Genomic DNA, 14,583 nt, shown 5'->3' with positions numbered 1-14,583 from the left:
TCATAACAACAGAAAAAAAAAAAAAAAACTATTAGCAGAAGGTTAAGGTACCTGAAACAATTGCTGTAAAATAATAGAGCGCACAACAGTTACGACTTTGTGCATGTATTTATTTAATTGAATAAATACATCCATTCACCTACTGCTTTTTGCAACAGCCTTCCTGCCTGTAGTGGGAAAGGTTATTCCCATGAATTGATTATTGTTACTGCTCTAATACACCCGACACACTTGTGTTTCCATTTAATTTTCTAGGGTATTACCACCAGCCCTGTAAAAGGGGACACGTGTAACGGAGCCAGCCCCGCTGACACACGGCAGATGAGAACACCCATCTCTCCCCAAAGGGCTGCAATTATAAAAGGCTGCAGGTTATCGATGGATCAGGGGGTTAATACCGGGATAGCCGCATGAAGCCGTGTAATTTAATCTGATCACAGTCAGTCCACGGGGGAGACAGCCCAGAGAATCTTCCAGCACAGACACCTTCCAGTAATGAACAGGCATCACGGCCCTCGCGCTGGCAGCAGCTCTCCTCGGAGCTCAGAGCTAATACTGTGCCTTTCTCAGCCCATGGGAGGCTGTGACAGGAAGGAAAGGCTCTCCAAATCACCCGTAGGAGGATGCATTTACTGAACAAAAGCATTACAGAATTCCGTCTTCAGGCTAAAAATATTACACACCTATAAAACTGCCTATACCAGCAAGGAGAAAAGCAATTCTCGCTTCTGTGCCCACGTGGGGGTGGACAAACTCACCAGGCAGCTGATGGGTATGGAGTGGGCACAGAGCAAATACAACAGATAGGAGTCAGCTACAATCCACTACAAAAGACCTCATAAAACAGGCTTTAAAAGGAAAAAGCGTAAGGAATGCACAAGGCTGGCAGAGCCTTAGGTGGTGAGCTCAGAGAAGCATGTTCCAGCAGGAAGAGCTAATGTGAATAAAGTATCCATGTTGCTTGCAGACCACAAATGAGCACAACAGGAAGGAGAGTAGCCATGTGGGAAATGCTGTGAGGAGTGAAAGGATAAGCAGCCAGGATGGGCAGAGCTGTAGAGACCTCTCAGGTGGGTCCTAAAGGCCTTCCAATTGATACACATCAACAGATGGCCTCAAAGGGCTGATGATATGACCTGTATGCTATAAACACACAATTATTCCACTTCCTGTGGTTTAGAAATGTAGGTTCAGACATACATGTCAAGAAATTTGAGAGCTTTGGAAAGGATAAGACTGACCAAAATACATTCATCCTCCTTGTAAGAGACTTTTCATCAGGTAGAGACAAAACCAGCAAACCTCGAACACACAAAATGTTTACCCAAACTCTGATTTCAGCAGCTTATGCTGATAACTTGCCATTAACTCACCAGCATAGATACTAACTCTCAGCTTAAATTCTTGTCAGTTGAGAAAATGTTTCTGCTTTTCCAAAGCACAATGGCTGCTATCATTTTGACTGACGTAAGCTACCATAAATGATTTTTCAAATGGACAAATTTATCTCTGAAGACAGCAAGATTCCAATTAGGGCATGTTTGTCTTTCTCTGCAGCAAATCTTGGGCTGGTGCTTAAAGCAAGACAGAAGGCATCAGAAGTGAGAGTGAGCTTTCTCTCTGTCATCACAAAACAAAAAGTGCTTCTACACATTTCATGCAAAATAACCCCACACTAACACAAAGGTCAAAGCCAGCAGCTGCAATGCAGGGTCCCGTCCCTCTTACAGGGTTAGTTAGGGCAGATGTGTTAAGAATACACCATTCTGTTGAGTTCTCCTCTCACACCAAGGGTAAGAACTGGAACAACCATGATAAAACCAAAATACAACAGAAAAGGCCAAATAGGTAAGACAGAAGAAAGCAGCTGAACAGACACATCCAGCAGAGCTGAGTTATCCATTTTTGCATTCCTCTGCCCTGTCATAAAACAGGCCAAGGACAGCTCTGTGCCCCAGAGGATGCTGTGCTCAGATACACCCTTGCACAACAATAATTCAGGAGCACTCATCACTCCACAGCACGTACTTCTTGACTCAAGATTTGTCCCTTCTGGGGTTTCCTTTAAGCCATTCTTCACATTACTGCAATTCAGTGAGGAGCCCTAAGTCACGGGTCCTGAACATGTGGGGTGTGTGCCCACGATGCCAAACACAGAGACAGCTTCAACAAATGCAAAGGGAAACTCTGAAATGCATTAAAGATCAGCACAGCATTCTTCTGAATGAGTCTCACAGTCTGGCAGGGCTCCTTCCAACATCAATATCAATTTCCTCCATCAACTGGAGACAGAATAATAGCAACTTCCTCTGTTTAATACAACCCTTAATTGTCCCAGATCAAATACTGGCTCCCAGAGGCTATTCATTCTGCTCTATAGGTAACTGTGTCCCAGACAAGAGGCAAGAACTTTTATCAGCAAATGTTAAATGCAGCAGGAAGGCCAGAAGGTGTGTCTCAGGCTGCTAAAAACATTAACCAACTACATCACTGCACTGGCCTCTAATAGAACTCACTGCTGGGAGCAGCACAGGCACTCCAGTGAGCAGAAAACACTTGTAAGCTCCTGCTTATCTGAGAGGCAGCAAATCTATACAACCACTGTCAGGTCAGGGCTTTTTTCCCTCTTTGTATCAGCTCCACGATGCCTCTGATCCCCCTCCTAATGACAAAGTTCTCACTGATTTCAAGAGAACTCAGCAAGACTGAGCAGAAAAAGAACTAAAAAAGGAAATGCCAAGTGAGTCATTAGTGGGTGGAGAAAGGAACTGTATAGTAAGTAGTCTTTACTCCTTTAAGATAAACAGTGCCACAAATTGAAGGAATCCTTTGACACTAGTGAAGATGGAGCAGTAACAAGCCCCACATGGTCTGTAGGAATGATGAATTCTTCCACTCAAAGGGGTTATTTATGCCAGATGCCAATAAGCACACAGGTAAAATTAATCTGCTTGTTTGGAAACCTCTAGATGGGAGTTCCAATACTAAATACCAGGTCAGATTCAGAGAGAAGCAACCAAACCAGCACCAGATCAGAACATTTTTCCCAATTTCAAACTGCTAAGAAAATTCCTTTATTTTTTCCCACTGTTTGGCTGCTACTGCCAGCATTATGACCTTTGAGTCAAGCAGGTGCTCAGATGCTGAAAATGGGAGGAGAGTTTCTTCCCCATCATTAGGTTTCACCTGATCAGCAACCTGTTCAAGTGAAAGGTGTCTCTGTCCACAGCAGGGGTAGGAGCTGGATGATCTCTGAGGACCCTTCCAACCCAAACTGTTCTATGATTCTATGATTAACCAGAGCAGGCAGGGTGCCATGATCTTTCTAACCCTGCTACAGCACAAATGTGTTTCCTTTGGAACATACTTTGGTGTGTACTTTCACACACTCATCTCTTTGGTTCACTTTGCCCTGGGTTACCAAAACAGCCCTTTTCCTAGGCCTGGTTACTACAGCAACAGAATCTTTTTGAGTTTGGTAGAAACACATTGCAGGCAGCAAAAAAAATCTGTTCATTAGTTCAAGAAACATGAAGCTGCAAGTCAGCAGCCCATGAAGAGAAATATTCCTGTAGTATCTCACCCCTGCCTCTCTAATTAAGAAGCTCTAAGAATCCCCACCTCCTTGGCAGAGCACAAGCCTGAGCAACCCCTGACTTCAAAGGATGCACAACAGAGGTGCACTGCCCACAACCTCCTGTGTGCCTGTCACTGCAGAGAAACCACAGGAGAAATCTGATGGGCTTCATAGCCACAAGAATATTACACTTCACAGATGCTATTAGTTCCACTAATGATTAAAGCCAAAGCATCACTTTAAACTCCATATGGTATCACATCTGCATTCTTCTGCATACACATGAGTATTAACACACAAAAAAAAAAGGTTTGGGAGGGTGTTCTGGGGGTTTGGACTTTTTTTAAAAATAATCAGAGAAGGTGTACTGTATTGTTATTTCACTGCAAAGTGACTGTATTAGATATTATATTATTACTCCACTTATATTTCATACAACTCAGAAGGAGTAAAAAACCCACAGTTATTTCTAATTCACTGCCTTGGGACATGAGGATTTTTATTGCAGAGGTAAACAATGACTAGTGCATAGCTGTCAGGTTGAGAGACTGCTTCTAACCCTCAGCTACAGTCCAGCCCAATGCAGCACACACGGACTCAACATAAGCAATACACTAAGGACAGCACAAACTGGTCAATCTGATCATTTCTCCGCAGCAGCCAGTCATTCTAGAAAGTTCAGCCAGACTATTATCACTGTTATTAATTAGTTCCTATCCTGAGAGAACGATCTATGCCAGATTTGCCCCTAATTTCAACTAAGGGAACTTACCCAAAAACATTTCATCTGGTCACACACAGCCCCCACTGAGTGAGTGAGCTATTATGAGAAAGCAAACTGATATAAATATAGCACAGTGACAGTATCCACTCTGCAGTTATTTCCTCTGCGAAACAGAGCAGAATGAAGTGGGTAAGCTGCTCAGCCAGCTTTCTTCTAAGGCCACTAAAAACTGCATTGATGACATCAACAAAAATAATCAGTTAAAGACAAATCTGAGCAAATAATTCTCAAGTATCCACCAATGTAAGATGACACTTCCACTTGTTTCTTCTCCATTTACATTCATTCATGGAATAGATTTTTTTCCTGGTAACTTTTATTTTCACTAGCCAAATTGATTGCAAGTTGATAGATGAATTAATCATCCAATATCTCAAACCCTACTTGTGATGGATAGGCTAGGAGAGGGCAGAAATTAAACTTCATTGCTGGTTCAGTGTGCATACACAGGCACCCCTCTGTAATCCACAATTCAGGTGTAGAAATTCAGGTTATGATTTCCTTAGCTAAAGCCAGAAAGCAAACAACCCCAAAATGCTTGGGGTTTTGTGGTGAGGTTTTTTTTGGTGTGGCTTTTTTTCTTTGTTCGTTTTTAAACTCCACATGTAGTAACAAATATGGTTAGACAACATCCTTATCTCTGCAGAAAAAATAAAAAAGCAGCATATAGTAAGCAGAAATAATTTTCTGGAAGTATTTTCCCAGCTACAGTTGAACTGCCAACTTTAAACACGTTATTTTAGCATACAAGATGAATGTAGCTCAGGAAGAAGAAGAATCACTCTTCCTAATCCTCCTCTTATGCACCCTCCTCCAGCCTGTTCTCAAGACATGAAGCATTGCTTAAAAAATGCCCACGGAACAGACTGAAAGAAGTTGCTGCTCCTCTATATAGTTATTTATAATAGATAATCTTAGAATCACTCTTAATTCCAGCTCATCATTTATGGTGTTGGCACAGTTGCTCCAGTGAATTCAGTCTCATTATTCACCTTTGGGTTGTACATTATCTTGCATTTTATACATCATCCTTCTTTGTCCAGTGGATCCCTCACAAACACTTACAGAACCAAGTGAAGATGAATAATGACCCAAGGACAAAGCTAAATGCTGAAATACTATGATTTTATGGCCAGCTACAGAAAAGCAGGGTCATGTTTTGAATACACAGACAAAGCTCTAAGTGAAGCAGCAACACATCCATGAATGCCACACTACGTAGTAACTTTCCACCAGGCTTCTGCACTACCTAAGACATTAAACAGCACTCTGAAAGTCAGCAGGACTGCTCAGCTTTGCTGTCAGTGGCCACATTCAGCTTGGAAACTTGATAAAAATGTCTTTGGGAAAAAAAACCCAAAGGGGAACAGGATCACCCATTCAGCTGAAAGTCATACCAAGGTGGGGATGATGGGACAAGTGCACACTTCTGATTACCAGGATTATACTAACAATGGCAGCACACACTCCACTGATTTATTCCATTGGAGCAGCTTACCTAGTGACAAATCCTGCAGAAAGAGGAATGTGACAAGCTGGTACATTTTTTTCAAAGAAAACTTTGCCAACAACATCCTCTTTAAACCTGCTGGAAGAGGGAACTACTGCTGAAACCCACAAGCACTTTACCCCAATAACTGAGCTGTTTCACTGGGGATTCAAAGGCAAATTTCACAGTGTAACCATATGAGAGAATTTTGCAACATGATCACCAGAACCATGAGTTACTTCAGGCTCACTGTATCTCAAAATAGACCTCACCAGTTCCCACATCCCATTCCGTTACAGGGATCACATTATCGAGGGTCCTGCCACAGCATCCTGGGTCACAGCACCTACTCTGTAACTGGCACTTCCTTGTTAAAATGTGACAGTGGTAGCGACAACACGTGCGTCCTCTCGGTCTCCTTAGACTGCAGTGATCACTCAGACACATGCTTTGGAACAGGAAGAGTACTAGGGTATCATGTGAGGGGAAAAAAGCCAAAAGAGTCAATCATCATCACACACACCACTTGAAAATTCTTCAGCTAAAACTGAGCCATAAGCCACCAATATAAGAACTTAAAGCAATCTGGGCAAACACAAGAGAAGGAATGAGCATCTGCCCAATCATCACGGCTGTCAACCTTTACCACTGCTACAATATAAGCAAGCACTGCTGTGCTTCCCTGCTGCTTGATGTAGAGACCCATGCCAAGTTACTTCCACAGGCACAGCAGCACATGGAGAAGAGGCCTTGAGGCATCCCTTCCACTGGCATCAAACAGGCAACAAGAGCCAGATGCCAACCCACAAGGAAAGCCTTCCAGGAGAAGTTCAGAGAGCCTTACCTATGTACAGGGAGGAATCTTTCCGCCTCACGTGGTCATCAATGTAGGAAACTCCCAGGGGCTGGACAGGGGTAGCACCAATGCCCAGGAGGACTTGTGCCCCGATGAGCAGCAAGTACATCATGTTGGTAGCAGTCCTATTCCTGCAGATAAGGTCCGGGTCTGGTCCCTCATCACTGCTAGACCCGTTGACAGCACACACATCCCTCCCTTCTGCTCCCCAGCGTATTTCTCCCGATTCGTATTCGTACTGGTGGGTCAGAAATTCAGGCAACGCAGAAAGGAGGGCACCCAAGGCCATGACTATCCCTCCGCATCCTATCAAGCGTGGCCGGTGTCCTCGGGCTCCGAAGTAGCTCACGAAGAGGATGAGGGCCAGGTTGCCAATCTCGAAGCTGCTGGCAATGACGCCCACGTCAGCGCTCTGGAGGTTGAATCGCCGCTCCAAGGTGGTTAAAACACTCACCTACAACAGAGAAATCCAGAGAAAATTACATTCCATGCCTTCCATTCTCCCCATATGTACTGCTAAAGCGTAAATTTCCTTGACTTCTCCTTGGAGCTGAAACCATATCCATCAAGGACATCCAAATCACAGTACAGTAGCTGAGCTCCAAGCATGACCTGACGGCTCAAATACAGCCATGCCAGAAGGTCCTAATACCAAGTGACATTTCACAGCCTGCCACCTGTCTGAGCACATGTCACTTCCGAATTCCTGTGCCCATCAGTGTGTATTTTGGATGCCTGCAGACACCCACGATTCCATGATTCTGTCTTTGGGCTCCCTTTCTATTTGACGGCACAACCTTCATGGTGCACTGTCCCACAGAACCAAGGCACAAACCATACTGAGCTTCACATCCTGCCAGGCACCCAGCCTTTCCCCTGGAATGAACTGCAGTCAGGGAGCAGCAGAAAACCCTGCAGATTCTTTGCCTGCACACCAGCACAAGGCTATCGAGCCACTCAGAGACAGCGATGTACAAACAGGCAGTTTAGTTGGCATTGAATGCTTTTACTCGAGTATATAAATAAAATGCTGATCAAAGGGTTTAAACTGTGGATTAGTTAATGACTGGGATTGTCACAGAGTATTTTTGAGACGACAGGCCAATTAAGGTTTACATAGAAGATTTAAATCCACCATGAAGAAGGGATGATTTAACAAATTGTGGGTATTTAACACTAGGAAGAGAGAAGCACATGAATAGTCTTCAAATATTTAATAGTGCTGCAAAAAGGAATGATCTGTTCTTTGAATTCAAAATGGACAGGACAAGAAGTGACAAGTTTTAACTGCAGCAGAGATGATTCAGGTTAGATACAAGGTGGGGAGAAACCAGATTTTACTGATAGGGATTGTGAGGCACTGAAATATGCTACCTGGAAAGGCTGCAGAGGTCTTTAAGAGAGCACAGACCAGCATCTGTCAGGAAAGACACAGATATGACTGATCTTGGCATAGGGGCAGGAAAATGAACAAGATCATCTCTTGAGAGCTCTTCCAATCTTGATTACATGGTGCAGTGAAACACAATGTGGATTTTCTGCAACAGTCGAGCACTGATCAGAGCATGAAGGATGAACCATTAAGTACCTCAGTTGCTGTCAGCTCTGCTCAATGGAGAAAACAGAGTATCCTCAGATCTATGGCAGTGTCCCTCTTCTACAGCAAAAAAGCAACAAAAGAAATCTTGAACGTGTCACAGAAATGCCAAAAACTTTTACCTTGAATAAAAAGCTATCTAGTTTTTCAAACTGCAAAAGATGAAGGTATTTAAGGTTGTCCTAAAAGAGGCAGGTTTCTCCATTCCAAAAAAAAAATGTGATAAAGACCTCAGAGCAGAAGGTAGCCCCTGGATAGAATAAAAATAGCCTCCCACTGGAGGCACTGAAAATCTTTGCTGATAAACCTCACGAAGCAGGAGCCAGCCTGACCGACTTTAAAGTATTCTGACAGCAGTTCTTCTCCGGGGGCAGTTTGCCTCTGCTAGGGTACACCAGGGCACAGTTGGACAAAGACAGCCCCATTGGCAACAAAATGGAAAATGGAAACAACCCACTTCTGCTTCTTTGCATAAGCAAAAGCTCCCAAACCTGACTGTGATAAGTGTCCAAGTCAGATCTCCAAAACTGGACTGTGCTAATGTTTTCTGAAAATCCAGCTCTCTTCTCATACAGGCAGTTATATTTTTATGCTACCACCAGCGTAATCCTCCCCAACTAAAGAGGAAGAGCTGAGGAAGGCACGGAGAAAGAAACCTAAAAATGAAATCCTATGAATAAAGGCAGTGCAAGAGCGGTAATTCTTCCCATGCCAAAGCCAGGTGTGTGTGTCAGAGGGAGAGGCGATCACCACTTTGCCTGCAACGCCAGGTGCAGGTCCCTGTTGGGATGAAACAGCCCCGTGACTCACGAGGGACAACGGTGTCCCCTGTGAGAGGGCACAGCACAGCCTGTCCCTGCTCCAGTGGCCTTGGCCAGCTGTGCTGGAGCTCACATTCTACAGGGACACTGCTGCTCCCAGCCCTCTCTCTGTGGGAGCTGAGCAGGTGAGCACAGACGCTGCTGTAGAACATCATGCTGGTGTTCAGAGAACAAGGCACGCCAAGGCACAGCATCCCATAGCCACAGGCAGATCCACCAGGCACCCACAGGAGAGAGAACCATGGAATGGTTTGGATTTGATGATTTGGATCATCTACAGTTCCAAACCTTTCACCATGGATAAGAATTTATCATCCATGGTTTTATTGCAAGGTGTGGTTTAATGGTGGTGGTGCTGGGGTCCTGTGAACACCAATTTTGACAGACTGGGGAATCTCTCCAAGATCAATATATAGCTCTGAGCATGCAAAATTATGTTTGTGGTGCTGATTTCTGAGCTGTACCTAGATGGGAAACTCATGATTACTCATTACAGCTGTATAAACTGAGGTAGAGAGCCAACTATTAATGAGACAAGTACAGTCAACAAAATTAATTTCTGATGGAATAATTTAGGCTGGAAGATTGAAAGCCAACAGAAGTGATTTCCCAAGGCCAACTGGTATTAACTAGTTTTGGAAGTCTCCCACATTTCAACCTGGCTATCACATTTTAGGCTTTTATCATGCATATATACAAGTGGCTAGAAAACAGGATGGTGTTTAGACACATGTAGGTGCCAGATTCAAAAGAGTCAGATTTTGGACAGCTGGATTTCAGATACAGAAAACTGCACCATTTCCAGGTGCAATTCACAGTGACAGAGACAGTAAATTCATGACAAACCAGGGAACTAAAACCAGAGTCCCAATTCTCATTCCACTTTTATTTCTGTGGGACTTCAGCCATTCTTTTGCTTTTTACAAACACTAACCCACTCACAGTAGGGAAAGAGTCTCACTATCCCCTAATACTTTCCTGTTTTACTCTGTGGAAAAGACTGAAACAAAAGCAGGAGGAGGACAACAACACAGGGCAAATTCCAATGCTCTTGAAAAAAGCTGGCAGTTCTCCTTATTCCTCTGGCCAGATCACACTGCATTTCCCAGTTTGTTCCTTCTGGCTGTAGCACTGCTACCCAGTGCTACCAGCTCTGCCTTTGCTAAGTGGGTTATGAGGAGCAGGGGGTCTGGTGAAAGAACAAATCCATCATACCAGCCTTGAGCATCCAGAAGAAAATAGCATCCAAGTACAAAATGCTGAGACCAGCATCAGCAGAGCAGCCTCCAAAACTGACAGTCACAGTGACAGGGGGAAAAAAAAATCCCAAAATAAAAATAGGGCTGGGAAATAAACTATCAACATAACTGTCAACATGCAAATTCTTAGCCAGAGAACAACAGGAACCCAACTGCATTTTATCCAGGGTGGCTGCAGCCTGGACAGCACAGCCCAAACTCTTTCTGTGACATTGGCTGTGACCTTACAAAGACCAACTACAAAATCAGCAATAGCATAGCACAGATGTTACCTGCATTTATGCAAAATAAACCCCTGCCCATGGCTAAAATCATTCCCCCACCCTCTATGCTCCACTTTTATGGGACTTTCTGCATATAAGGTTTAACCTGACTAAACTTGTTGTTTCTATGTGGGATGTTCCCAGTGCCCTTGTAACTGTGGGATAAAAACACTGCATTGCCCATATTTCCTTTCACAATCCTGTTCCCCAGCAGACCAGCCATCACCACTCGCAGACACTAACTCTGTTTATCCAGAGTTACATAAAATGTTGTAAAAGACACCACAGGTCCCTGTAAAATACTGATGTCATGTGGAAAGGCTGTGAGGATTATAAAAAGTCCCTGTGTGCTGATGCCAGGTCCATCACTCCAGAGCACAGCCCACGTGGATGCTGTTTAAGAGCAGGGACATGGGCCATGGGATGGTGCAGCAGCACAGCAGCTTCAGATGGACAACCTCCTGCTAAAACACAGCAGGGAAACACCAGGAGCCCACAGCTGTGAGGCTGCTACTTCCTGACTCCTGTCAACTTACACAGCTGTTTAGTCAGGGATGGAAAGAATTGACTAAGAGGGTATTTAGATAAAAAAACCTTCTAACCCAAGATCACAACAGTTACCAGGAAGCAAAGACAGCGCCCAGCAAAACTCCTGCAGACAAGACAGAGCAGATCATGCAGTCTGACCCCAAGAAGTCACTGGTGTGAAACCACCCACAGGACCAGTCAGGTCCAGAGCAGGCACAAGGACAGAGGCAGGGCCAGCGTTCTATCCATGGCACATGCCAACATCCAGGAAAATGGGACCAGCACTGAAACTACAGCTTCCCATGGCAATGTGCTTGCCTGCCACCCGTATGTGCTCACATCTGTCCCTTAGCAGGGCACTGGGGCTCTGACCAGCCAGTCCTTTAACTGCAGCACTGGACTCAGCCTTCTGTTGTGCCAGCTTTGCTGCCTCTTGCATGACTCCCTTTCACCTACCCCAGGTATCTCCTACTCAGTTTTTGCCAGCAGCTCCACCAAGATGTAGCTCTGGGACAGACGAACTGTGTGGCTGCTGTTCCTCCACAGGTTCCCACTCCTCCAGACTGGGTCTGTACCACAACAGTCAACTGGACCACTGAAAACTACACCAGTTTGGCACCTGCACGCCTTGCTATGCAGAAAGCAGGCTGGGCATCTAGAGGAGACCATGTAACCCAGCCTTCTGGCTTTCTGTGAACACACTGCCACACACAAGAACTAGAAGTGATTAAAATTCGTAGCAAGCTTGCACTGTCTCCTCCTCTTACTGAGCCACGGCAGGCTGCACACACGCATTTGGATCAGATGACTGACATCAAACAGGCCTGGGCTAAAGGGGCCTCCTAACACCATTCTAAAACATTCTTCAATGATTGAAAAAGGAAAATGTCTCACGTAACGCACACAGTGATAAATGACCCACAACAACAACAACAACAAAAAAAGAAATCAATCACCACCTTAAAATTTTCCAGCCAAAGCAATTTGTGCTGCAACTTTTGTAACTAAATCCACAGAAGCTTATGCCATGCTATTCTGGACTTATTTCAGTAATACATGCTCACATTCATCATTCCTGTCTGTCCCAAATCTACAGACCTCGGCCTGTCTGAACCAAGCTAAATTTGTTTTCTCTACAGGCTGTTTATTTTATATTAGTGCTCAGCAAAAATACAATCCACAGACCTGCTTCACCCTATTGCCCCACTTTATCACTAAGGAATGAAATGAAGGCTGGGAGCACCATTATGGAGTCAGAGCCACAGTACATTGAAAATGAATATCATATTGTTCAGATCTCTAATGATCAAGTCATATTCACCCACAGAGTCTCCAGTTAAGTTCATTGTATTAATAATACTGGGTTATATATAGAAAACACATTGACTTTATGCCTGAAGGGCCTTTTCAAAAGGTTTCTTTTTAATGTAAAATATATTTTCTCAGTTTTGTGGTAAAAGATTGGACTTGAAGAGACATGTCTGCAGTGCTACAGGGTGTAAAATAATTGCCTGGCAACTACATTCCCAAAGGAAAACAAATGCAGTCTCCATTACAGAGCTGGGAAACACAAGGTTCCTTGCAGAGCCAAAGGGACCATGCCAGAAGTGCCACTCCCTCCAGGTGCATCCACCCACTTCTTCAGGTGTCACTTCTCTTCCAGCAGCTGTGCAGGATGGGGCAAATGTGATCCCATCACTAGGAGACTCTTAACAGCCCTTGTCCTGCAGAGCTGGGCCCCAGGGGCTTGGTCACCCTTCCTCCCACAGTCACCAGGCTCAGGCTTCAAGCCCAAGGGAATGATGCTGATCCTCTGCTCTGACATCTTCCTGCTCCACAGTTCCAGGGTTGAGATGGATCACTTGTGGTTGAGCCAAACTTTTAAAAAGGCAACCACTTCCTTGGCATTTTGTACACTCCTTCCCCATGGGATGGTTGGGAAGAAGGCAAGAACCTTAATACCCTTTGCCCAAAACCAGGCAACAGCTCTTCTCGCTGCTCCTCACCCCACTGAAGTGAGGGCATCAGGACTGTCTCACTGCTGATCACTGGTTTGAACACCTTTCCTGGTCCAGCAAAATCAGTCAAAATTTAAATACGTTTTCACTGCAGATGCCAACACCTGTGCTGGCTCTGGGCACATGAACACAAGGGAAACCAAAAAAAGGTGGTGATGTGAACACACCCAAGCTGGCTCTGCTCAAGGTCTGGAAATCATCTCTGCATAGAAATCTGCATTCACATGACAAGGGATAATAGATGCCACAACTGAACCCCTGCTGAAAGTAGGGTGTTATTAGCTTGGCTCTTGCTGCATGTGCCTGTGCTGTTTCTAGGCCAGCACTCGAAAAATATGCAAGTTACTGTACTGGTGCCACAAGGAGTTTGCAGATTGGATCTGTGCCTCACTGGTGTGAAAAATTCATTTTATATTCTAGTGACCAACTCTGAGGTTAGTGACACAGTGCAAATTAAGCACACGTTCAAGGTCAGGATTTTCAGGGCCTGAAAAGAGAGAAAGTATTGGACCATGCAGCAAGAGAAACAGCACACCACACTCCCAGCTGAGGCAAGGCACACGTTGGCAACCTTCTTCTCTCTGGCATCAAGCAGAAAACTTTCCCATCATCTCCTCTAGCCCACTGTGCATCTCCTCGCCACATTTCAGTAGCCACAGCATCCTGTGCCACTGGCCCTTGGCCAACACCCAAGGCACAAAACAAGCGTACCTGGGCACCTTTTGCAGGGTTTCACAGCTGTGTCACAAGCACAGCCATGCTCCAGGCTGTTGCACGCTGCAAACAGAGCAAAGAGTACTCAGCACCCATGGAAGATATCCTGTTTGGTCAGAAGCTGATACATCAGTGCAAAGCCACAGTTTGTTCCAAAATAGCTTAAACCAGAAAAAAGCCACGTGCCTCTCAAAGGTAAACGTGCATTTTCCGCTACTCGAGTGGAACTGGGATCCAAATACGCTGCATAAAAACCTCACCTCTAACCCAGGCACTCACTGCAGCAAGCAGAAAGGCAGGCAGGGCTGTCAATACCTCCCTCTCTTGCTTCCTACAGATCCTGCATGGGACACAATGGGCTGACCCCCTTTCCCAGCTCCCCCAAGGAAGGGAAGGTGCAGTGCCCCATTTACAGCGGTGTGAACAAAAAGATCACTGGGCTGTTATTTGCAGCTACCCCCTCACATTCATCATGGAAAGTCAGCCTGAGTCACCAACAGGTCAAAGCAGACCCAGGCCACATGGAACTGCCTAAGCAGAACTTGAAAGGCTTTTTCTGTTGCTCTGAAACAGATGCACACCGCAGCCAAAATCTCGTTTTTTAACCTTTTAAAGCCCCAACCTACAGTGTTAGTATAATCACAACCACAGACTTAGTGTCCACACAAGCTTTATGT

The 14,583-nt window shown here is 44.9% G+C and overlaps 1 protein-coding gene across 1 annotated transcript in view; it reads right to left on the bottom strand.

The window, feature by feature from the left end:
• SLCO3A1 (solute carrier organic anion transporter family member 3A1) overlaps positions 1–14,583 on the bottom strand; it is a 138,433-nt gene that overhangs the window by 108,322 nt on the left and 15,528 nt on the right. Inside the window, exon 2 of the mRNA XM_053988417.1 lies at positions 6,695–7,160. Within this exon, the coding sequence (XP_053844392.1) occupies positions 6,695–7,160 (466 nt within the window). The remainder of the gene's footprint in view (positions 1–6,694; positions 7,161–14,583) is intronic.

This window comes from Vidua macroura, chromosome 12 (genome assembly GCF_024509145.1).
Source record: "Vidua macroura isolate BioBank_ID:100142 chromosome 12, ASM2450914v1, whole genome shotgun sequence".
NCBI lineage: Eukaryota > Metazoa > Chordata > Aves > Passeriformes > Viduidae > Vidua > Vidua macroura.
This window is presented reverse-complemented; position numbering and strand designations above follow the sequence as displayed.